A 24,147-nucleotide genomic window follows, 5' to 3' on the forward strand; every position below is an offset into this window, starting at 1 on the left:
ACCTACCTCCATAGACCATTGGGGAGAATTACTTTGCGTGTTTGAGCGAATCATCGCGCCAAAGATCGAATTTTTCACGGGCAGATGTGGGATTCCCACTCAACAATCTGGGAAAGTTTCCAGACATATAATTAACATATAATTGACCGATCCGCTGGTAGCTATTACTACTCCTCATTCAACAAACTACTGTTTATTTTGACTTTGACACGTTCTTCGACTGTCTGTTAAATGCCATATTTTAATTTCTGCCATACTGCGTCGCTGTAGTTTACGGCGATTAAGTTTACTCAAAGTTGAGGAACTAGTTCTAATCATTTTGGTATAGTGGTCGCAAAAATGTAATGTGTATATTTAGGATCCCAATAGTGGTGAAAGTGGCAGATGAACATCAATCAACCCCAAATTTTAGATTTAATAGGAAATAACTTACAAACACAGCTTACTTTAAAATATATATTTTACTAATATAAAATTAAAACATGGTACAAAAAGGTAAAAAAAATGGAATGTAAATTGAAATACTGGTACTACATTACAAATAGTTAATGGTACTGAGATTCACAAATCTAGAAGAGTGTAAAGATATTGGTAATGGGCAGTATAATTTTTGTGTTAAAAATAGCTTACTTAAAACAAGTAATATACAGAAAACTAAAATACCGGTCGAACTGATAACTCCATGTCTGGATAAAACTGTTCATACTGAAAATTAGAATAGATGTTGAAACTTAACATTTGTATTGAAGTACATTGTCCTTTAAAATTATTTAATATATCTACTAGATCTTCAAACTTTGGTCTTTCATCTGGTACAAACTGCCAACAGTCCAGCATTATTTGGTATAACTCATCATTAATGTATCTCAGCTGAGGCAATCGTATACCTTTGTTTAGTTGATCAGGTATTTCATTATTACTAGAAATATTTCCATAAGGTGTACCCCCTTAAAAAAGCACTGGTTGAAATAAATTGATAAATGGAAAAGAGAAGAAATACCTAAAGCTATAATCTCCCAAAGTAAACAAGCAAATGACCAAGTATCGCTTCTTGGGATATGCTGATGACCTTTGAAGACCTCTAAAGCGGTCCATCTGGTATAATCTGGAATTTTGTTATGGCTAAAATATTGTGCTAAGCCATAATTTGCTACTTTTGGTACAAAATCATTTGATATCAAAACGCTTCTAGCACAAAGCTGTTTATGCAAAATCTGAAATACGTACATGAAAAATGTAAGTAAAATGTGTATGCAAAATATCTGAAACAAAATTACGTACATTTGCATTGTGTAAATGTGCAATTCCCCTACATATACCAATCGCAATTTCAAACGCCTGATACTCAGTCATGTTTTTTTTTAACGTAAACATTCCTTATTCAGTGATATTCTTTTATTAATAAAATGTTCTAAAAATGTGTGTTCTATAAAATATGTTTTATTTAACCATTATCAGAATCCCTTCAAAACCAATGTGTATGTCTGTACCTACCTCCATAGACCATTGGGGAGAATTACTTTGCGTGTTTGAGCGAATCATCGCGCCAAAGATCGAATTTTTCACGGGCAGATGTGGGATTCCCACTCAACAATCTGGGAAAGTTTCCAGACTTGAAACATATAATTGACCGATCCGCTGGTAGCTATTACTACTCCTCATTCAACAAACTACTGTTTATTTTGACTTTGACACGTTCTTCGACTGTCTGTTAAATGCCATATTTTAATTTCTGCCATACTGCGTCGCTGTAGTTTACGGCGATTAAGTTTACTCAAAGTTGAGGAACTAGTTCTAATCATTTTGGTATAGTGGTCGCAAAAATGTAATGTGTATATTTAGGATCCCAATAGTGGTGAAAGTGGCAGATGAACATCAATCAACCCCAAATTTTAGATTTAATAGGAAATAACTTACAAACACAGCTTAGTTTAAAATACATATTTTACTAATATAAAATTAAAACATGGTACAAAAAGGTAAAAAAAATGGAATGTAAATTGAAATACTGGTACTACATTACAAATAGTTAATGGTACTGAGATTCACAAATCTAGAAGAGTGTAAAGATATTGGTAATGGGCAGTATAATTTTTGTGTTAAAAATAGCTTACCAAACAAGTGAAATACAGAAAACTAAAATACCGGTCGAACTGACAACTCCATGTCTGGATAAAACTGTTCATACTGAAAATTAGAATAGATGTTGAAACTTAACATTTGTATTGAAGTACATTGTCCTTTAAAATTATTTAATATATCTACTAGATCTTCAAACGTTGGTCTTTCATCTGGTACTAACTGCCAACAGTCCAGCATTATTTGGTATAACTCATCATTAATGTATCTCAGCTGAGGCAATCGTATACCTTTGTTTAGTTGATCAGGTATTTCATTATTACTAGAAATATTTCCATAAGGTGTACCCCCTTAAAAAAAGCACTGGTTGAAATGAATTGATAAATGGAAGGGAGAAGAAATACCTAAAGCTATAATCTCCCAAAGCAAACAAGCAAATGACCAAGTATCGCTTTTTGGGATATGCTGATGACTTTTGAAGACCTCTAAAGCGGTCCATATGGTATAATCTGGAATTTTGTTATGGCTAAAATGTTGGGCTAAGCCATAATTTGCTACTTTTGGTACAAAATCATTTGATATCAAAACGCTTCTAGCACAAAGCTGTTTATGCAAAATCTGAAATACGTACATGAAAAATGTAAGTAAAATGTGTTTGCAAAATATCTGAAACAAAATTACGTACATTTGCATTGTGTAAATGTGCAATTCCCCTACATATACCAATCGCAATTTCAAACGCCTGATACTCAGTCATGTTTTTTTTTAACGTAAACATTCCTTATTCAGTGATATTCTTTTATTAATAAAATGTTCTAAAAATGTGTGTTCTATAAAATATGTTTTATTTAACCATTATCAGAATCCCTTCAAAACCAATGTGTATGTCTGTACCTACCTCCATAGACCATTGGGGAGAATTACTTTGCGTGTTTGAGCGAATCATCGCGCCAAAGATCGAATTTTTCACGGGCAGATGTGGGATTCCCACTCAACAATCTGGGAAAGTTTCCAGACTTGAAACATATAATTGACCGATCCGCTGGTAGCTATTACTACTCCTCATTCAACAAACTACTGTTTATTTTGACTTTGACACGTTCTTCGACTGTCTGTTAAATGCCATATTTTAATTTCTGCCATACTGCGTCGCTGTAGTTTACGGCGATTAAGTTTACTCAAAGTTGAGGAACTAGTTCTAATCATTTTGGTATAGTGGTCGCAAAAATGTAATGTGTATATTTAGGATCCCAATAGTGGTGAAAGTGGCAGATGAACATCAATCAACCCCAAATTTTAGATTTAATAGGAAATAACTTACAAACACAGCTTACTTTAAAATATATATTTTACTAATATAAAATTAAAACATGGTACAAAAAGGTAAAAAAAATGGAATGTAAATTGAAATACTGGTACTACATTACAAATAGTTAATGGTACTGAGATTCACAAATCTAGAAGAGTGTAAAGATATTGGTAATGGGCAGTATAATTTTTGTGTTAAAAATAGCTTACCAAACAAGTAATATACAGAAAACTAAAATACCGGTCGAACTGATAACTCCATGTCTGGATAAAACTGTTCATACTGAAAATTAGAATAGATGTTGAAACTTAACATTTGTATTGAAGTACATTGTCCTTTAAAATTATTTAATATATCTACTAGATCTTCAAACTTTGGTCTTTCATCTGGTACTAACTGCCAACAGTCCAGCATTATTTGGTATAACTCATCATTAATGTATCTCAGCTGAGGCAATCGTATACCTTTGTTTAGTTGATCAGGTATTTCATTATTACTAGAAATATTTCCATAAGGTGTACCCCCTTAAAAAAGCACTGGTTGAAATAAATTGATAAATGGAAAAGAGAAGAAATACCTAAAGCTATAATCTCCCAAAGTAAACAAGCAAATGACCAAGTATCGCTTCTTGGGATATGCTGATGACCTTTGAAGACCTCTAAAGCGGTCCATCTGGTATAATCTGGAATTTTGTTATGGCTAAAATATTGTGCTAAGCCATAATTTGCTACTTTTGGTACAAAATCATTTGATATCAAAACGCTTCTAGCACAAAGCTGTTTATGCAAAATCTGAAATACGTACATGAAAAATGTAAGTAAAATGTGTATGCAAAATATCTGAAATAAAATTACGTACATTTGCATTGTGTAAATGTGCAATTCCCCTACATATACCAATCGCAATTTCAAACGCCTGATACTCAGTCATGTTTTTTTTTAACGTAAACATTCCTTATTCAGTGATATTCTTTTATTAATAAAATGTTCTAAAAATGTGTGTTCTATAAAATATGTTTTATTTAACCATTATCAGAATCCCTTCAAAACCAATGTGTATGTCTGTACCTACCTCCATAGACCATTGGGGAGAATTACTTTGCGTGTTTGAGCGAATCATCGCGCCAAAGATCGAATTTTTCACGGGCAGATGTGGGATTCCCACTCAACAATCTGGGAAAGTTTCCAGACTTGAAACATATAATTGACCGATCCGCTGGTAGCTATTACTACTCCTCATTCAACAAACTACTGTTTATTTTGACTTTGACACGTTCTTCGACTGTCTGTTAAATGCCATATTTTAATTTCTGCCATACTGCGTCGCTGTAGTTTACGGCGATTAAGTTTACTCAAAGTTGAGGAACTAGTTCTAATCATTTTGGTATAGTGGTCGCAAAAATGTAATGTGTATATTTAGGATCCCAATAGTGGTGAAAGTGGCAGATGAACATCAATCAACCCCAAATTTTAGATTTAATAGGAAATAACTTACAAACACAGCTTACTTTAAAATATATATTTTACTAATATAAAATTAAAACATGGTACAAAAAGGTAAAAAAAATGGAATGTAAATTGAAATACTGGTACTACATTACAAATAGTTAATGGTACTGAGATTCACAAATCTAGAAGAGTGTAAAGATATTGGTAATGGGCAGTATAATTTTTGTGTTAAAAATAGCTTACCAAACAAGTAATATACAGAAAACTAAAATACCGGTCGAACTGATAACTCCATGTCTGGATAAAACTGTTCATACTGAAAATTAGAATAGATGTTGAAACTTAACATTTGTATTGAAGTACATTGTCCTTTAAAATTATTTAATATATCTACTAGATCTTCAAACTTTGGTCTTTCATCTGGTACTAACTGCCAACAGTCCAGCATTATTTGGTATAACTCATCATTAATGTATCTCAGCTGAGGCAATCGTATACCTTTGTTTAGTTGATCAGGTATTTCATTATTACTAGAAATATTTCCATAAGGTGTACCCCCTTAAAAAAGCACTGGTTGAAATAAATTGATAAATGGAAAAGAGAAGAAATACCTAAAGCTATAATCTCCCAAAGTAAACAAGCAAATGACCAAGTATCGCTTCTTGGGATATGCTGATGACCTTTGAAGACCTCTAAAGCGGTCCATCTGGTATAATCTGGAATTTTGTTATGGCTAAAATATTGTGCTAAGCCATAATTTGCTACTTTTGGTACAAAATCATTTGATATCAAAACGCTTCTAGCACAAAGCTGTTTATGCAAAATCTGAAATACGTACATGAAAAATGTAAGTAAAATGTGTTTGCAAAATATCTGAAACAAAATTACGTACATTTGCATTGTGTAAATGTGCAATTCCCCTACATATACCAATCGCAATTTCAAACGCCTGATACTCAGTCATGTTTTTTTTTAACGTAAACATTCCTTATTCAGTGATATTCTTTTATTAATAAAATGTTCTAAAAATGTGTGTTCTATAAAATATGTTTTATTAACCATTATCAGAATCCCTTCAAAACCAATGTGTATGTCTGTACCTACCTCCATAGACCATTGGGGAGAATTACTTTGCGTGTTTGAGCGAATCATCGCGCCAAAGATCGAATTTTTCACGGGCAGATGTGGGATTCCCACTCAACAATCTGGGAAAGTTTCCAGACTTGAAACATATAATTGACCGATCCGCTGGTAGCTATTACTACTCCTCATTCAACAAACTACTGTTTATTTTGACTTTGACACGTTCTTCGACTGTCTGTTAAATGCCATATTTTAATTTCTGCCATACTGCGTCGCTGTAGTTTACGGCGATTAAGTTTACTCAAAGTTGAGGAACTAGTTCTAATCATTTTGGTATAGTGGTCGCAAAAATGTAATGTGTATATTTAGGATCCCAATAGTGGTGAAAGTGGCAGATGAACATCAATCAACCCCAAATTTTAGATTTAATAGGAAATAACTTACAAACACAGCTTACTTTAAAATATATATTTTACTAATATAAAATTAAAACATGGTACAAAAAGGTAAAAAAAATGGAATGTAAATTGAAATACTGGTACTACATTACAAATAGTTAATGGTACTGAGATTCACAAATCTAGAAGAGTGTAAAGATATTGGTAATGGGCAGTATAATTTTTGTGTTAAAAATAGCTTACCAAACAAGTAATATACAGAAAACTAAAATACCGGTCGAACTGATAACTCCATGTCTGGATAAAACTGTTCATACTGAAAATTAGAATAGATGTTGAAACTTAACATTTGTATTGAAGTACATTGTCCTTTAAAATTATTTAATATATCTACTAGATCTTCAAACTTTGGTCTTTCATCTGGTACTAACTGCCAACAGTCCAGCATTATTTGGTATAACTCATCATTAATGTATCTCAGCTGAGGCAATCGTATACCTTTGTTTAGTTGATCAGGTATTTCATTATTACTAGAAATATTTCCATAAGGTGTACCCCCTTAAAAAAAGCACTGGTTGAAATGAATTGATAAATGGAAGGGAGAAGAAATACCTAAAGCTATAATCTCCCAAAGTAAACAAGCAAATGACCAAGTATCGCTTTTTGGGATATGCTGATGACCTTTGAAGACCTCTAAAGCGGTCCATCTGGTATAATCTGGAATTTTGTTATGGCTAAAATATTGGGCTAAGCCATAATTTGCTACTTTTGGTACAAAATCATTTGATATCAAAACGCTTCTAGCACAAAGCTGTTTATGCAAAATCTGAAATACGTACATAAAAAATGTAAGTAAAATGTGTTAGCAAAATATCTGAAACAAAATTACGTACATTTGCATTGTGTAAATGTGCCATTCCCCTACATATACCAATCGCAATTTCAAACGCCTGATACTCAGTCATGTTACTGAATTTTCCATTCAAGTGATCTCGACTTCCTAAAAGAAAGTCTTTCAAATTCATGGAGGCATATTCCATGACTACAACAACCATCTCCCTTGTTTCTGAAGTACCGATCAAATTTAATATATTTTCGTTTTTCCCGGTTTTAATTAATAAATCTAACTCTTGCAACATACCTAAAAACAAATATTAATTCAGTTGAAGACGAGATTACATTTACATTACATACTCTTTTTTGTATCTTGATTCATTTTTTTATCATATATACTGTAACATGTTACAGTTGTAAGTGTATCATTTTCATGTAAAGTTCCACTATTTACTTTGCCAAATTTACCAACACCAAGTAAATTCGTTGGTTCAATTTTTAATTGATTAGATGACAATGTCCGTACTTTTTGCTTAAGGTTTCTGTAATGATTTACTGGAATATGGTCTTCTTCGTGGATGTATCCATTATTTTCCTAAATATTATTATATAAAGAAAACATTATAATGTAATTTATACAGAAAAGAATTACCACTTCAATCATGGGGCCCTGTAGGGTTAATTCTTGATTTTCAGAAAGCCTCTGCCTTCTGTTAACTATCCTACTCTTTAAAATCAGGAACCCAACAATTCCAGTTATGAACATAAATGTCAAAAGGCCTATGGCAATTGATAAGCCTATTATTACCCCTGGAGAATCTCCTAGGACAATATGAATATATTTTAATCCAAGCAGATACTTTATATGAAAGCACTAAAATTACCTTGATCACTATCATCATAAACATTTAATATAGAGATACCATTGTGATACCCACTTGCCTGGCTATATACTATTTTAGTTTCACCATTATAATAACTTACTAAGCCAAGTAAAATATTATAGTTTGTTTTTGGATCTAAACGAGCATTATAAAAAGGCCCATACCTTTTTCCATCGCCAACTGTAAATTCTTTATTGATATCCTGTAAATATATATTTTAAAAATTATAGATATTTATCTAAAACAAAAGCATACTTCTGGTTTAATCTCAGCTGCCACATAATAACTTAAACCATTTCTTTGTGCTTCAGTATATGACAAAACACTATCTTTTTGGAAAGCCTGATTATCATCAGATTTGACAACTATAATCCTATAAGCACTGACAGGCCCATTATTATTTGTTGTTGATGCAAGTTTTATTTTCATTTTATAACCATCACTACTTAATATAACTGGTTGCTGTGGTAAGGTATCCGGATCTAATATAAATATTTAATTATTTTTATGAGAAAATAAGAGCAAAAAGACAATACCTGCTAATTTAGTTGTTATTATTTGATAAACACTAGCTCCATTTCCCTCATTTGATATTGAATGTACACTTATATTGTACCTTGTAGCTGATAAAAGTGTAGAGATTTCATTTTGAAAAGTACTATTGCCAAATGTCCATTCCAATGTATTAGATGGATATGTAGAAAAAGTCTGTGTTGGTACTGCTCTGACAACATAACCAATTATATTAATATATGATTCTGGCTCTCTCCAATATACTCTACAGCTGCTACTTGTAATATTAGCAATACTTAAATTACGTGGTGGGCCAGGTACTATAAAAATAAATTGAAGCCATGTATTCAGTATTTAAAAAATAAAAAAAAATGTATTTATAATAATACCTAAGTTCCCAGTTGGATACACATTTGTAATTTGTGTGAGTCCATCACACTGGTTATCAAGACAATATGAATCACAAGTAGAATTGGTTACTTGTTCTCCAAGAAAGTTGCTACATGCACAATGCCCCTTATAAAAACTAAAGTATCTACAATATAATACAATTAAACATGTAAGTATGAATTGTACATAAAAATTATGAATGTTTAATATTATTCAATACCTGTAATAGATCCCATTACAACTTTTTATACAATGGTCATCCCCTTGAATATTTGCCAAATAAACACTACTATTTTTAGGCATATTCTTAAAGCATCCAATCAAATCACTTTCAAATCCATTAACATTACAAAAATAAAATATAACCATAAATAGCAGCATTTTCATTTTAAATTTAGAATATCATTAGTCAGTCTTCATAAAATAAGTAATAAATAATGATTCACCATAACATTTTCTCCGCAACCTCTATAGTTTTAATAGTGAAATATTTCACCATTAAATATACAAACTGCACTAAAATAATAAATATATTTTATTATGTTATTATTTTTGTTTAGTCGATTTTTATCGCTTACCTGCAAAATTGCATCGATGCATTAGTTTGTTTTCCTTAACGGCTTTTTAGGTTATGGTCTGACGCATGGCACACACCCACTATACAAATTTAAATAAAAGACTGACATCTATGGTTTTATGGTAGTCTATGAACTTGTTATTTAAAATAAACGTTATTATCTAAACCTTTTCCTAAATCTAAACCTTAACCTAAATTTATTTAATTTGTGATATATTAATTTATTTAATTTGTGATCACAAATTAAATAAATTAACTAATGCTCGTTATGAAAGTTTATTTTTATAGATACAGTAATTATTAAGATAATACTGGCATAAAGCAAATAATTAATTTTATAAGTATACTGTATAAAAATAGCAATATATTCATAATTAAAGCTATTTGATAAACTTAGCACCAATCATTATCTTTTTTTTTTCTACATTTAATTTATTTAAAATTATATTAACAATATTTTATTTAAGTATTATTAGTTGCCTATTTTCAAATAACTATTTCAGTGTATACTAGAAAAAATATAAATTTATTGTTTAAGAATTTGTTGTGAAGCTGTAACTCATTGTTAATTCTCGTAGAAGCGAATTGTTACAACGTGGATAATATACATTAGTATTTGAAAAAGTAGTGTTTATTTAAACTAAAATATTTTAGCAATTTTAAAAATGGGTATCAGTCAATAATACCATTAACACCTTTTTGTTTGTTTAAAATTTCTCCATGAAGATGAATAAATAATGAAATCCACATTTAGAAAAAAAAAACGACAAGCAAAGGCATTGGCATATACCAAGATGGTAAAATGTATTTCAGGTTATTCAAGGGCATTGCCTTTTTAATCCCATCTTCACCTCATAATTTTATAATTAGTTTAGACTTCTTTCATTTACTTCGATATTATCAGTTTTACTTAAAGTTATTAATAATACAGGTGGTCATCACTAACTTATATTTAAAATATAAATTGAACGTAACTAGTAAGTGAATGAACTATTTATTACGTCGAAAGTACCGTTAATGTTTTTCAAATAGCGCATTTCTCCGAATGAAATATAATTAATTTATAAAGAAAACTGTTATTCAGATATAATACTATAAATAAATTATATAGTTAAAAATTAAATTGCATTTTTTCTAATTATAAGATATTTTTGAAATTTAATTAAAACATCTATATAAATAAAAACTGCAGATATTGACTTAGTTTAACAGAACTTGTTAAATGTCCCAGATAATTTTGTTGCAAACTAAAGTTTGAAGTACCGGTATATTACCATATATAAACGAAGTATGAAGAAAGGAGCCTTAAAAATATAGAAACATGCGAGTGGTTTACATCTTTTTCTTCTTACCATGCTTGGTTGTATCTCAAATTCCAAGTTTCGGGTTTTGTCCTGATTATTTACCAATGTCAAACTTTGATCTAGAACAATTTTTAGGGAAATGGTATGAATCTGAACGATATTTTCAATTTTCCGAAGTAGCAGCAAGATGTGTCGTGACCGATTATGCTGTAGCTCCTAATGGAAAAATTTATGTTTCCAATGAAGTCACAAACAGATTGTAAGTATTTATTCTGGCATTAATGAAGAATATTTTATCAAAAGTATTTTAGTACAGGAGTTAAAAGAACCATAAGCGGAAATGTCGATGTACCTACTCACGTATCAGAAGGTAAAATGGTAGTGAAATATGACACAACTCCTTCTACAACATCAACCCTTACTATCTTGGATACCGATTATGATAATTTTGCCGTTATATGGAGTTGCAGCGGCTTGGGCCCTATTAATACACGTAAGATTTATTTCCATTTTACTAGAATCGGTATATTTTCATATTAACAAATACAGCTGGAGGTATTTTAAATAATTAACAGAAACAATCTCTTGTATTTTTTCGATTATACTAGTAATACTATTATGTATAACACAACAACTTTTTAGGCAACCAAATAAACATATTTTTTTTAAATAAAAGCTCCCTTAAATATTTTATTTTCTTTACAGAAAGTGCCTGGTTAATGACAAGAGAAAGAATTCCTGACGCCACAACGTTGCAAAAAGCTTATGGAGTTTTAGATCAATTTAAAATTAACAGGACATTCTTTGTAAAAACTGATCAGGAAGGATGTGCGATAGCTGCATCCGATTTGAACGCAGCTTTAGGAATTGCATCGACTTCAACACACGTAGAACAAAATGCAGGGGTATCCAAACGTACTGAAAATATGGAAAATTCACTGAAATCGGTGTTAAATGATGAAGAGATAAACATGGAAGAAAACACAACCCCAAATGAAAATTAACAATTATCTAGCAACTATTTATAAATTTATTATATATGCTCCTTCAGATTTGGATTATTTAGTTGTAATGATTAGTTTTTAAGATGTTTACATAATAAATTAGTTGAAAATATATAACAAAAAAGTTGTTTTTAAAATTGGTACTCTTAAGGTAATGCTAATGTACGATAAAAAATGAGCTCCATTCGGTTACCGTTCGTGAATGATCGGATATCATTTTGTTAGCGCACATGTAGATATGCGGGCGTTGTTTAGTTAGTTGCCTTGTCTACGAATATGTCTAACATCAACATAGCAAGCAATGACTATATTACATCCCAAAAGTGACGTTTTAAAACGGTTTTGATGTGTATATTATTAAATCTTTTGCAATGGGACATCCAAAAATATTATTCATAACCTTAGTTCAAGTGATATACTGTTTAAGATATTCTAGTGCCTCCTTTAATTTATATCTAAGCCCTCAGGAATTACAAAGACTTTTAGGTAATGTAAAGTTAATAAAACGGTTTCATTTAAATATATGTTTATAATCTACATATTATATACTGATTGGTCCAGATTTTTTAAATTTAAAATTGTGATAATTAACTGTAACTCTAGTGGTATTATTTTGTTTATTTATGTGTTGAATCCGACTTTACCTGTGTTGTCTGTTCCTAACACTACCGCCTTAAGACTACCACTTGAAAACTAATTTTAGCTATTTATCGTAGGATTACAAGCAGAACTTAACTATGTTCGAGATGGTCAAATTAACGACTATGCATTAAATTTTACTTTACCCTTGTCATCAAAATTAAATAAACTCTATTTTACATGGGAAAATACTGGCAGTCAAAAAGTAAGTTAGGTTTATTTGTAATTACATTTATGGTATCAATGTTTGGTTTATTTAATTATCTTGATTTAATTTTTGTATGTATTATGTTTTCAGTTGCCATATTCTATTAAGATAGATATATCTAATAAAATTGCTATTCCACATCCCAAATTGAATATATCTGCAACTGGTTTTGTCCCATCATCAACACAAATATTTGCTGTATCATTACCATGTAGTGAAACAGTTGATGCTGAAGTTAATATATCAATTAAAATTAGTATTACATTTAGTGACAAAAATATTACTACCCTTGATTTTAAAAGAAAAAAGACATGCATAAATGAAAGTATTAAAAATGATGTATCAAAGAATTCTTTAACATTTGCTGATTCCTCTAGTGTATTTTATATAGCAGTTTGCTGTGCGATCTTGTTAGTTTTAATATTGGGAATACTAATAACAATTTATTATGTTACTGATAAAAAAGGTAGAGGTACAAAAACAAATGGTAATGGGCCAGGTACAACTACAACTACCACATTTTTGGCTACTTTACCAAGAAACAGTGTGAATGTTTCATCCTATGCAAGCTTTAGAAGAATGCCTAGTTATTCTTTGTTAGATGAGAGGTCAAAGGATCTACAGGAAAGAATAACAGAGTTAAGTGTTCAAAGGTAATATAGTTAACGTTCTTGTACAGATGATTATATATGTTTTGATAATTTAGGTGTAGAGTTCGTTTAAGCAGTATTATATTGGAAGGAACCTTTGGAAGGGTTTATCAAGGATCTTATACTAATGAAGAAGGAAATGAAGAGACTGTTATAATAAAAACTGTTGCTGATCATGCAAGTCAAGTACAAATTTCACTGTTATTACAAGAAGGAATGGCAATGTGTTCATTAAATCACAAGAATATTCTAAGTATTCTGCGTGTATCAATAGAAGATCATAGCACACCATTTTTGTTATATCCTTTTAACAATTACAAAAATTTAAAAATATTTTTGCAGAAATGTAAATTATCGTCTGAAGGAGTACATCATACTTTAACTACTCAAGAAGTTGTACGTATGGCTTTACAGATTATTAAAGCCATGCAATATCTCCATAAAAGGCATTTACTGCATAAGGATTTAGCAGCTAGAAATTGTGTGTTAGTATTCTTTATCACATATGAATACTTTAATATTTAACATTTATTGTTCAGCTTCTTAATTAATTTATTGTCTTTTAGGGTTAATGATAAATTAAATATCCAAGTTGCAGATAATGCCTTATCTAGAGATTTGTTTCCATCAGATTATCATTGTTTAGGAGACAATGAAAATAGACCTGTGAAATGGTTAGCACTTGAAAGTTTATTACATAAAACATTTTCACCTGCGTCTGATGTCTGGTCATTTGGAGTACTTCTTTGGGAACTCACAACTCTAGCTCAACAACCTTATATTGAGATAGATCCTTTTGAAATGGCAGCGTATTTAAAGGATGGTTACAGACTGGCTCAACCTATAAATTGTCCAGATGAATTGTATGTAAAAAAATATGTATCAAATATTTTTTATAATTTAGCTTAATATGCTATATTAGGTTTTAATTGAATTCTGTTTTACATGAATGTTGATTCCCTAGTTACTATTTTTTTTTACAGATTTGCTGTTATGGCTTATTGTTGGGCTATGAGTGCCGAAGAAAGACCTACCTTTACACAACTCCATGTCTGTCTACAAGATTTTTTTACACAATTAACCAAATATGTTTGACACTCAATAACTTTGCAAAAGTTTTATTTTGCTATTTTTATGTTCCTTTGACTCTTAAGTGCCAAACTTAATAAAATGATTTTGCCAAATAAGTAAATTATTCAAAGAAAACCGTATTGTATATACAATATTTTATTTATGAAAAGTGTACTTAACTTTGTATTTTTAAACAATATATAGATCTGTATTTGTAACAAATAAATGTCTTAAACCTTTTTTTGGATGCATTATTTGTAATTAAACAGAAAATTTACATAATTTTAAGATTACATTTCAAATTTCCCTCAAAGTTGTCATATGTCCTTGTTTTTCACGTAGGTCTATCCTTGTTTTAAATGTCATTATCCAAACAGACAGATGAGAAGAAATGTCACTTTTGACAAATGACATTAAATATTTACAAATATACTTTCTGTAGAAATATTACATTAGATCTGTTTTAATTAAATTTGGACGTTAAAAATTATATAATTTATGACTTCATTAACCAAAAAAGTAATATGGCACAGCAACCAACTTCCCAACCATTTGAGAATCCAATGTTTAGAGAAATTCATAAAAATACATGGCTAAAGAAAATTTCACCCAGCAGCCCTAAAAAGGTAAGTGAATTAATTTTAACTTTATTTTATTTAATAGAAGTTATTACAGAAACGTGAAAAGCTTTGGGTTGTATTTTGTATTCACGATGATACTGATGCATACCTTGAAACTTACACAGATAATAAATTGGCTGTTTTTCATAAACCAGATTGGTTTGTATGTTTGAACAATATCCAACACATATCTCCCACAATATGTGCCCAAGATCAAGAATATGAATTTGTATTAACTTTAACTACAGAGGTAATCAGACTTGCTGCCCCTAGTTGGGAGCAAATGTTAGATTGGGTTGAAGGGCTTAAAACAAAATTATTTGAACTAAGAATATTAAGCCCAAAAGAAAATGTTTATACAAAACTCCCAGATAAACCTAATTTACCACTATTACCTACACGAGATCCAACTTCACCATTGCCTCCACCACCAGAATCTCCTCCAGAAGTTTTACCAGGCATAGAAAGTGAAGTGACTTCTCAAAGAGAAAGAGTAAACTTAATTTCATATGAAAGACAAAGATCTGAATCACAGAGTAGCATAATGCCTAGAAGAATGGATAGTGTTAATGAGCCTCAAAGTGCAGGTGCTAGTTGGCACCATGTTTTTAATTTTGATCAGTTAAATTATGTATTGGGAGCTGCTAATTCATTATCATCATCTAATGTACATTATGAACATCTGTTTCAAATTCAACCAGGTAATTTATGATTATAGTACAATCAATTTCATGCCTTTCTTTATGATTGTGAATTACATGTATGTACTATATTTAATCATCAAGAAATTGGAAACAATAATGTTGATTTCTACAGGTCCGTCCAATAGAAATGATGAATTTCGTCAACCAATAAGAGAACCATCTGTATCAAACAGAATACTGGAGAGATCAGCTAGTTGCTCTCCTAGAATATTACAATCTGCACCAAGACCTTATAAAACATTAAGGGAACAACAAGTCCTGATGCTAGAAAAAGAAATGAAACATCCCACTGGTGTTAGAGTGCAACTTAGAAAAAAAGACTGTATCAGTTCTATTGGCTTTGTTGATGCTTTTAATGCTGTGTGGTAAGATTGCCGAAAATGTTGGTATGATTTACGATTTCATTAATATAAATGTATTTCAGGATATGTGGCTGGAAGCAAAAGGAGCATCCAATGTTATACAATGCTCTCCATATTGGTGATCGTCTGTTAAATATTGAAGGAATTACTGTGAAGTCAGCAGCAGATGCTCAAAAAATATTGCAATCTCATTACTGTGGTTTATATGTAAGTCTAAGAGTGTGTGTATATTTTTATATCCATTAATTCATTAATATCTTTTGAAATAGGTTAATATAGTAATCAAAAGAGTTCCATATGGAAGAGTCTTTGTTATACACAAAGAAACAGAAGGGCAGCCTTTAGGTATCGTTCAAGAGAATAACACAGCTATCATTGAAACAGTACAGACAAATAGTTTGGCTGCTAGACACGGTTTAACAGCTAAAACAAAATCTTGTGATGGCACCAGTTTTACAAATTGGGTACTTACTGAAATTAATGGAAGGCCGCTAAACTTATTTTTTAAAAAGAACCAGGTACGAGACAGGCTTAATTCAGTTGGTAGAGACATATCAATTTTGGTGCAGCCTTTAGATTTAATAAAACAACTGAAAAAACAAATGAAATCTTTAAAAAACTATAAAGATTACATTTTACAGTAGGTTTTTTATTGAGAAATCAGTGATTTTATTAGTACTAGTCTCTGATGCGTACTTGTTATGCGTTTGAAATAGTGAAAAATATAATCATAGTAAATGTTTGGTATTGTTATATTTAAAAATGCGCTGATGGTTTGTTTGGAGATATATATTTTTTTAATGGACACCATAAATTATTCTCTCTACTTAATTATATATAATATGAACAAACCAGATGCTAGTGTTTCTCAATTATAATTCACACACAAAGTCCCAGTGAAACAAAGTGATAAAACTGCTAAAATAAATCTATTATTAAAAGTATTGATTAGAGAGCTTTAGTTTAACAAATGGCAGCTTTTTTAGGTAGTTTATACATTTCAGAGAAAACTTGATACATTTGTCTACTACAGTGAATGAGTTATCAATTTTGCAGTTAAAGGTAGATTTTTAAAAGATATTAGATTTATGTGAGAGTGTTTTGTGTGTGAATTGAATGTCCATTACAATTTAACTGTAAAATTTGATAGTGCTATGCAATACATTTTTAGTATAATCTCACACTAAAATTCCTAATTATATATGATATTTTGTATATATGATGTGTCCGAATTTTACTTTTGAAATTGTGCAATAATATACACCCTTTTTATACACTGTCTGATACATATTGATAAAACAAAACTGTGATTATTTTTATACAGTTTACCAATAAAATTGTGAAAATGTAGTAATCCCAATTTTATTTGAATACCTTTATTATTTTCTTGAATAATTAAGAATATTAGTGTCTTTTATTCCAGTTATTTATTGATATTTTTAATCTATTGAGGTCAATAATATTAGTTTTAAAAAGAACAGCGGAAAGCTATATCTAACTTAATTTAATAAATTGAGAGTTGATGTAAGGCCCGCATAAATAAATAAATTCGGAATGAAATGCTCTGCGGCTATTTAGAATTTTTTCTGTGAGTGCCCATTTCTGCGCATCGAACAGACCTTTTTTTGTCATAGTAGCACTTTATATTTGAATTGATATACAATTATTTATGCCTAATTACAGTTGACATTTCATCTCTTTTCTGTTTCCGTTATTCTGTTCATCCGGTGCGTCCAAATGACATATGCAGATTTTAAATAACAATACTCATATATAAATACAACAAATCATAGAGAAGAAATTTGAATGTATGCAATCTGTTTTCTAAAATTTTCATTAAAAATATTGATCGCACTATTTAATAATATTAATAGCGCTCTTCAAGCAAAAAAACTTATTGAATATTCTATGACGGTTTCTGAAATTTATAGTTTATTTATGTAACCTTCATTATAAAAATTAGTTTCACCCGAAAAGATGATTTTGCGTTAAAGTCAATGTCAAGCACGGTGTTTTTGTCAATGTCAAAATAACAGGCAACTTAAAAAATTAATTGATGCCTAACTTTATATTATACTGACAATTAAATAACGCGTCATGAAAAAAATGTTTATTAAAAGAACAAAAGGAACAAATACAATAACGTATTAAGAAATAATTAGGATGTATATCAAATTCCTATCTAAGAGTTTGTGGATTACTCACTCTGCCAGCGAATATTACGGTTCCGCTGGTTTTGTGAACAATGAAGTATAGGAAAGGTCTATTGGCTAAGAAGTTCGGTGGAGGTATTCTGTTCAATATAACGGCTCCTGTAACATTTTTACCAATTAGAATTTCATATTATAGCAAGATTGTGTCGTTTTACCTCCAGCTGCTGTCGCTACTGTCCCCTCTTCATCAACTTCAATTTCTGCTTTTTGAATAATCCTCGATACATATACGTAATGATTGAAAATTCCTAATAAATTCGCTCGTTGAGAATCGAACATATCTTTGATGCCCATCTGAACCAAATATTTTTATTTAATTTTGGTTTATTATATTGTTTTAATATTTATTTACCTCATATAAAGGCGTATCCATATTGAAATCAGATGTTATTTTAAACTTTGGTAAAGAAACATTGATGTTGTCATCAAACTTTTGATGATTTCTGTTAAGAAGGGCTAAAATATCCGTAATGGATTCCCCTTTTAATGCGTTCAATATATTTTGTGTTGTTTGAGCTCCTCTAGGTAGAAGAATCAGCATGGAAAATTGATCATCCTAGGAGAAAAAACGTTTAAAAAATCAAATATATTACTTCATAGATAACACTTACAAATCCGTAGGGAAGTTCTAAAGCGAATGCTTTTAGTTTATCAAGGCGGCCGTACGGATATGGATAAGATTGATACATCATATCAACTGTTCCTATTTTGTTTTTGTTTTCATTAAAGAAATCAGCAGGCCGTGTTGCAGTTTGATTAAATGGTACTTGCCACTGCCCTTTGAAATACATAGTTGTTGTTAAGAAAAGTTTGGCGTTCACAACATCATCTAAAAAAATATTCGTATGTAATTTTTGACATATTTTCGAATAAATTTGTTTCTTACGTGGGTTAATTAAATTTGGAATTCTATTTTTAGTAGCACTAGAAACATATTTGTTTATAGTACTAGCAGCAGAATTGGCATCATTGTAATTCATTGATTGTATGGAACTGTTATAGAACTGTTTGATAACACTCCGAAATTTTTCTTTTATTTTATATTCTTCGCTTGGGAAAATACCAGTCGATGTTTCAAATTCAGCTCCATCAGATTTCATCCCTAGAGAGGATCCTAATCGTTGGTACGTATCGCGAACAGAATTTTTATTTTGTGGCTGTCTTAATGCTTTGTTTAATTGGTCGGCTGTACTATCATAGGAACCTTCAGCAATAATGCTAAGTAAAGTCCAAATTGTGAACGGAGACAAAGCGATGTTGGTAACATCGTTAGCCTGACTCGCAGTAGCCTTAAATATGATTGACATAAAATTATTAATGATTATAACGAAACGATTTAAAATTTTATATTATATATTTTTCTTATCGAAAAAGTATACATATAACAAAAGCATATCAGGATTTATTTATTACTCATTTTTAATATTTATTACAGATTTTTTCCATAAAATTATTATATCATATAATGCACTCTCTAGACTTGCATATTTTAATGTGAATGCGCCAGAGAATACTCAGAAATCAATTACTACATTATGGAAAAAACCCTGTATTCACAACTATTCGTCAAGTTTGACTAGACGTCAATATTTTTCATAATTAAAATAGGAATTATCATTTTTCTGATACATCTTTTTGTTGAATATTTATATTTTATATCTCCGTTACTATTAATTATTAATTACCATGACATAGGAGTGAAGACTTATAATTTGTATAGTTATTATTATATATACTACTCCGTTGTTATTGGTATTTTATTAATAATTATATAACTATGTAAAATGCGTGTTTTTTTTAACGGAAAGTATTGTTGGACCTTATTTAGGAAATATTTATTAAAACTAATGATACTTACATGTAAAAGATCTATGGAAAATTTGTTAATGGATTCTGCAATATTGAATTTTTCTTGCGTATATATAATTCCAGCATAGAACAGTATTGTTCCCCATGGTATATCTGTGGAAACAATAACATTTATATCTAGCAAAGGAATGTTGACGTTTTATAACTTGTTATAATACAATATCGTTTGATTTACAGAAAAAAAGGGACAATAATAATTTTATAACGTCTTCAAACATATTTAAAAATAATTCAACTAATGTATAATTATTTGGTACTTACAAGGTTTTAATATCATTGTGATATATAAATAAATCGATTATTTGATAAATTTCACAAACAGTTCACAGCCAATGACACTTAAATATGGTCTACCAAAACCAGTTTACTTAATATAGTACACTGTATAACAACTACTTAAACAACAATAACAATATACATCACATACAACGTTATGAACTGTACACGGGAGACGTTTTGTTTCGAAAGCAACCCATGCGTTTCTACGTCGAATTAAGGAATGAAACCCGACTAAAAACGTTTTATAAATTTTTTTTTAAAGCAGCAGATTAATAATATATTCGTGACTAAACTGAAGTCATAAAAGATTACCGGAACAAAACTGACTTTAAAATTTAATGTTTTCAGAACCACGATGGAAAACCCAAGTCTGACCCCGAAGGTTGTTCGCCATTATAATAAATAACGATTCGATATCGAGTTAAGATTGTTTTTACTCCGCAAAATAAATCAACTATTACTTATAAAGTAAGGATAGATTAAAATTGTTGTTCTGTTCCTAAATTTCAGAGGCGTAGTTTAGTTGTATAATTAAAATATTCTAAGTGACCTAAATATTAATTGAGTACAATTTCTTTTTTTACGAGAATCAATTTTTACCATGTATAACTCCCTAAACGTAATTTGACAATTTTTTTATCCTACATAGACTTTGCAAAATTAAACAAAAATGACAACATAGTATGCTTTTATTTTATTATGTATTCATAGAAAGCTGTAAAATGCGGTGAAATGATTTCCTTCTGCAACTTTCGTTTTGCAATTAACCTACTTTTACAGATGCATTTAATTATTCAGTGTAACATGCAATTTCTTAAAATTAACCGCACTGTCCTACAAAATGTAAAACACTATTACGCATGAATGAATAATTATAAATAACCATATCAACTTGTGTATAATGTCATTCTTAATCATCGGTTAGCTATGTCTACCCGTAACATTTTTCACACAAGAGAAGAGAATAATCGTAATTCCCGATTAATAATCTAAAGTTCGCTGTATTCTTAGAATAAAAGAACAATATTTTTTAACCGCTCGTTAGTATTTACTTAATAAATATCCCATTTAGAGTTACTAATGTCAAATATTCCATTGACGACGTTTACAGCTAATAATATATATTGAAATATCGAACAGTCATTGCCAATATTAAATAATATATTTTGTCTGTTATTAAATTATGAAACTGGCTTTCTCGCAAGTAACAAATAAAATATCGAATACAAGTTCTCTTTTATTTTTATACTCGTTATTTAACAAATTAGATATTATTCCTAAATAAAATTAACTTTCTAAGAATTTATTGACCCGAGCAAATGAATATCATGATTAATGACTAGATTAAACATTAATAACCTCACTATTTGTTAAAATGGACAGTATAATTTTGTGACAGTTCTATATTCGTTTCTATACAAAAATGCTGCAATAGATTTTAAGATAAAAAACACTAATATTTCCTGAAATGGATTTTTATTTTGCCACTTATGGTTATATACAGCATTAACTGATATCGTTGATTGAATCACTAGATGATCCTTTTAATCTAATACAAAGATGGCATTAGAACACAAGTTTGCCTTTTCTCTAAAATACCATTAATATCAACCGCAATTCAATTAATATCTAATACTAAGTGTTATTATAAATCTTAAAAGGGTGCCAACTTCAATTTAAATTTGTAATAGTAATTACAAAATTGAAAATATGTGAAGTCCACATTCTCAGAAATTCATTATTTATAAAAGACAGTGTTTATCCCAAACCTTTGTTATGGCTTAAATATATGTGGTTATAATAAAATGTAACAACGATCACAAATCTCCAGATCAAAATAGTTAACTGACAATTTATAATAAAATAATCTTTATCTCGAGGGATTTATTATCTAAACTTTCACTTAAAAGCGGAAAATTTATAACCAGTAATTAACATTCAAATTATACTAAAAGCACAGATATATAAATGGAATTCCATTAATAAGTAATAATTAAGAAAATTGGATTATTATCATTATTTTTATAAGCAGTATGCAAATAAAACTTGAATAATATATTTTTAATAAAAAGAAACTACAGAGCAGAAAATCCAATGTCCTTAATTAATGTTTGTTTATTACCCCTATCCAATTGGCAAGAAGATATATTTTAAAAATTATAAATTCCCACCAAAATGATAAAATGCTGAAAACTATGAAAATACAAAATGGTACTTGTCCTTTTAAAATTATTATTACATATATGAACAAAAATTCTATTGGAAGAACATTTACCTAAATAACGAAATAAGAAAAAAATCTGTGTTAACCAAATCACAGTAACCATCATATATAGTAAAAAATAAGACTAAAACTAAACTAACAATAAATAAAATATATATCAATTAACAAGTCACAAAACATCATTGATAACTCAACGTAAATCAGGGTTATCATTGAGTTGTTTTTTAATTCTAAGTAAAATTGTGGTGTACCACTGATCTAGGCGAGAAATGGAATCATATTCCTTTACAGCATCAGTATAGCCATCTACATTCTGTTCCTCGATGTGTTCAATTAGGGTTTTAACAAGTTTATATTCTCGAGAGTCTTGGAAAGCAGGATATTGTTGAATATATCTTTCTAAAGCATGTTGTGCATTTAAAACATCAACACAAAGGTGACATAGTGCTGCTCTAAATAAGTATTCTTTTGCACTATATTTTAGTAAAGAACTTTCTAAAGCTGAAGTGGCAACCTCTTGATAAATTTGTATTGCTTTATCATAATTTTCTAACTGAGCAGCATACTGAGCTACTTTTAATAAGCATTTATTAGCAGATGCGTTACTTTCTTCTCCTCTAAAATAATCGGCAGCTTGCTCATAGTGTTGGACTGCTCTTTCTAAATCTGCTGATTCACTTTCATACATTTCTGCAATACTTTGATGATGCTTTGCAGCCATAGTAAATTTCCCCATATCTGTGTAAATTTCAATAGCCTTTAATAAACAATTAACAGCCTCTGTAATTAATAATACAATTATTAGAAACAATCCTGAAACCTAATTTGATAAGGTTGTTTTTAAGAAACTAACCGTTTATATCCGATTTTTTATAACAGTTGGCAGCATCAACATAGTTTGTAGCAGCTTCGTGTCTAGACCCACTCCTAAGATGCAAGTTAGCTGCCTCGCAGAAGGCACTACCAGCTGATGACCAATTTTTCGCCATTTTAAATAAATTTGCGGCGCGTTGATAACAATCCTCTGCATCTTCCAGGCGATTAGAGCTACTAATAAATAAAATATATAATAAAATTTATGTAGATTAACATTAACAATGAACACGTACCCGAAGAGGGATCCAAAAAATCCGCGTGGCCCTAATTTCTTTTCTGCTTCAGCAATTAATTGCTGAGCTTTTTGCTCGTTCGCTGACATCGTAAGAACTATATTACAAATTTATTTACAAAGACTATTTGCAACAAAATGTATTGACAAATTAGTGCAACGAATATTGATAGCTGGCGTTACTGCCTTCTTGACAGCTGTTAGTACCAACCGAATCTACCAATCAATACTAAAACAATAACTAAACAAAATTGTTTTAAACTCAAGATAAATATTTTGTGACTGATGCTATCTAGATCTGACGAAAACTATTTTAATATGCTATGATATATATAGGCATTCTGAATTCTTGGCTGCCTACACCCCAGGAACTTCAA

General features: G+C 30.0%; 8 protein-coding genes and 1 long non-coding RNA gene across 13 annotated transcripts; 3 read left to right on the top strand and 6 right to left on the bottom strand.

The window, feature by feature from the left end:
* Positions 1 to 442: 442 nt before the first annotated feature.
* LOC143196895 (tyrosine-protein kinase receptor Tie-1-like) lies at positions 443 to 1,383 on the bottom strand. Its single transcript, XM_076404836.1, has 3 exons — positions 1,282 to 1,383; positions 1,001 to 1,214; positions 443 to 947 (listed from the first exon to the last, which is right to left on the bottom strand). The coding sequence occupies exons 1-3, from the start codon at positions 1,372 to 1,374 to the stop codon at positions 655 to 657; spliced, it is 600 nt and encodes a 199-aa protein (XP_076260951.1). The 5' UTR covers positions 1,375 to 1,383; the 3' UTR covers positions 443 to 654.
* A 2,026-nt stretch (positions 1,384 to 3,409) lies between these two features.
* LOC143196894 (tyrosine-protein kinase receptor Tie-1-like) lies at positions 3,410 to 4,347 on the bottom strand. 2 transcript variants are annotated; one of them, XM_076404834.1, is made up of 4 exons: positions 4,247 to 4,346; positions 3,966 to 4,179; positions 3,598 to 3,912; positions 3,410 to 3,536 (listed from the first exon to the last, which is right to left on the bottom strand). In XM_076404834.1, exons 1-3 carry the CDS (start codon positions 4,337 to 4,339, stop codon positions 3,620 to 3,622), a joined length of 600 nt encoding a protein of 199 aa, XP_076260949.1. In that variant the 5' UTR covers positions 4,340 to 4,346; the 3' UTR covers positions 3,410 to 3,536; positions 3,598 to 3,619. The 2 variants fall into 2 exon arrangements, with proteins under 2 accessions (XP_076260949.1, XP_076260950.1); XM_076404835.1 differs by having other exon boundaries at positions 3,410 to 3,912; positions 4,247 to 4,347.
* Positions 4,348 to 4,891: 544 nt separating this feature from the next.
* Positions 4,892 to 10,973, bottom strand: LOC143196883 (putative inactive tyrosine-protein kinase Wsck). Of its 3 annotated transcripts, none has more exons than XM_076404818.1 (13): positions 10,868 to 10,972; positions 9,517 to 9,595; positions 9,159 to 9,454; positions 8,938 to 9,083; positions 8,572 to 8,868; positions 8,291 to 8,517; positions 8,036 to 8,237; positions 7,804 to 7,973; positions 7,512 to 7,746; positions 7,211 to 7,458; positions 5,448 to 5,661; positions 5,080 to 5,394; positions 4,892 to 5,018 (listed from the first exon to the last, which is right to left on the bottom strand). In XM_076404818.1, the coding sequence occupies exons 3-12, from the start codon at positions 9,323 to 9,325 to the stop codon at positions 5,102 to 5,104; spliced, it is 2,199 nt and encodes a 732-aa protein (XP_076260933.1). In that variant the 5' UTR covers positions 9,326 to 9,454; positions 9,517 to 9,595; positions 10,868 to 10,972; the 3' UTR covers positions 4,892 to 5,018; positions 5,080 to 5,101. The 3 variants fall into 3 exon arrangements, with proteins under 3 accessions (XP_076260933.1, XP_076260934.1, XP_076260935.1); XM_076404819.1 differs by lacking the exons at positions 4,892 to 5,018; positions 5,080 to 5,394; positions 5,448 to 5,661 and adding exons at positions 6,373 to 6,499; positions 6,561 to 6,875; positions 6,930 to 7,143; XM_076404820.1 differs by lacking the exons at positions 4,892 to 5,018; positions 5,080 to 5,394; positions 5,448 to 5,661 and adding exons at positions 6,373 to 6,875; positions 6,930 to 7,143 and having other exon boundaries at positions 10,868 to 10,973.
* Positions 10,779 to 11,947, top strand: LOC143196891 (apolipoprotein D). Its single transcript, XM_076404829.1, has 3 exons — positions 10,779 to 11,078; positions 11,131 to 11,312; positions 11,525 to 11,947. Exons 1-3 carry the CDS (start codon positions 10,837 to 10,839, stop codon positions 11,821 to 11,823), a joined length of 723 nt encoding a protein of 240 aa, XP_076260944.1. The 5' UTR covers positions 10,779 to 10,836; the 3' UTR covers positions 11,824 to 11,947.
* Positions 11,948 to 12,010: 63 nt separating this feature from the next.
* Positions 12,011 to 14,630, top strand: dnt (tyrosine-protein kinase Dnt). Its single transcript, XM_076404822.1, has 6 exons — positions 12,011 to 12,309; positions 12,540 to 12,667; positions 12,761 to 13,323; positions 13,377 to 13,805; positions 13,887 to 14,183; positions 14,304 to 14,630. Exons 1-6 carry the CDS (start codon positions 12,195 to 12,197, stop codon positions 14,413 to 14,415), a joined length of 1,644 nt encoding a protein of 547 aa, XP_076260937.1. The 5' UTR covers positions 12,011 to 12,194; the 3' UTR covers positions 14,416 to 14,630.
* Positions 14,631 to 14,774: 144 nt separating this feature from the next.
* On the top strand, positions 14,775 to 17,427 carry LOC143196885 (uncharacterized). Its single transcript, XM_076404823.1, has 5 exons — positions 14,775 to 15,017; positions 15,067 to 15,712; positions 15,828 to 16,080; positions 16,140 to 16,284; positions 16,347 to 17,427. The coding sequence occupies exons 1-5, from the start codon at positions 14,916 to 14,918 to the stop codon at positions 16,719 to 16,721; spliced, it is 1,521 nt and encodes a 506-aa protein (XP_076260938.1). The 5' UTR covers positions 14,775 to 14,915; the 3' UTR covers positions 16,722 to 17,427.
* Positions 17,428 to 18,172: 745 nt separating this feature from the next.
* Positions 18,173 to 20,882, bottom strand: LOC143196887 (serine protease inhibitor 77Ba). The gene is made up of 7 exons (XM_076404825.1): positions 20,421 to 20,882; positions 20,149 to 20,252; positions 19,177 to 19,579; positions 18,902 to 19,119; positions 18,643 to 18,846; positions 18,446 to 18,584; positions 18,173 to 18,389 (listed from the first exon to the last, which is right to left on the bottom strand). The coding sequence occupies exons 1-7, from the start codon at positions 20,434 to 20,436 to the stop codon at positions 18,256 to 18,258; spliced, it is 1,218 nt and encodes a 405-aa protein (XP_076260940.1). The 5' UTR covers positions 20,437 to 20,882; the 3' UTR covers positions 18,173 to 18,255.
* Positions 20,883 to 21,109: 227 nt separating this feature from the next.
* On the bottom strand, positions 21,110 to 21,456 carry LOC143196898 (uncharacterized). Its single transcript, XR_013005871.1, has 2 exons — positions 21,322 to 21,456; positions 21,110 to 21,272 (listed from the first exon to the last, which is right to left on the bottom strand). It is a non-coding gene; the product is annotated as an uncharacterized LOC143196898 (long non-coding RNA).
* A 441-nt stretch (positions 21,457 to 21,897) lies between these two features.
* alphaSnap (Alpha-soluble NSF attachment protein) lies at positions 21,898 to 24,092 on the bottom strand. Of its 2 annotated transcripts, none has more exons than XM_076404827.1 (3): positions 23,772 to 24,092; positions 23,516 to 23,712; positions 21,898 to 23,442 (listed from the first exon to the last, which is right to left on the bottom strand). In XM_076404827.1, the coding sequence occupies exons 1-3, from the start codon at positions 23,858 to 23,860 to the stop codon at positions 22,853 to 22,855; spliced, it is 876 nt and encodes a 291-aa protein (XP_076260942.1). In that variant the 5' UTR covers positions 23,861 to 24,092; the 3' UTR covers positions 21,898 to 22,852. The 2 variants fall into 2 exon arrangements, with proteins under 2 accessions (XP_076260942.1, XP_076260943.1); XM_076404828.1 differs by having other exon boundaries at positions 23,516 to 23,709; positions 23,772 to 24,084.
* Positions 24,093 to 24,147: the final 55 nt, after the last annotated feature.

This window comes from Rhynchophorus ferrugineus, unplaced genomic scaffold (assembly GCF_030347505.1).
Source record: "Rhynchophorus ferrugineus isolate W39M unplaced genomic scaffold, kcgeb_rfMv2 rfM5, whole genome shotgun sequence".
NCBI lineage: Eukaryota > Metazoa > Arthropoda > Insecta > Coleoptera > Curculionidae > Rhynchophorus > Rhynchophorus ferrugineus.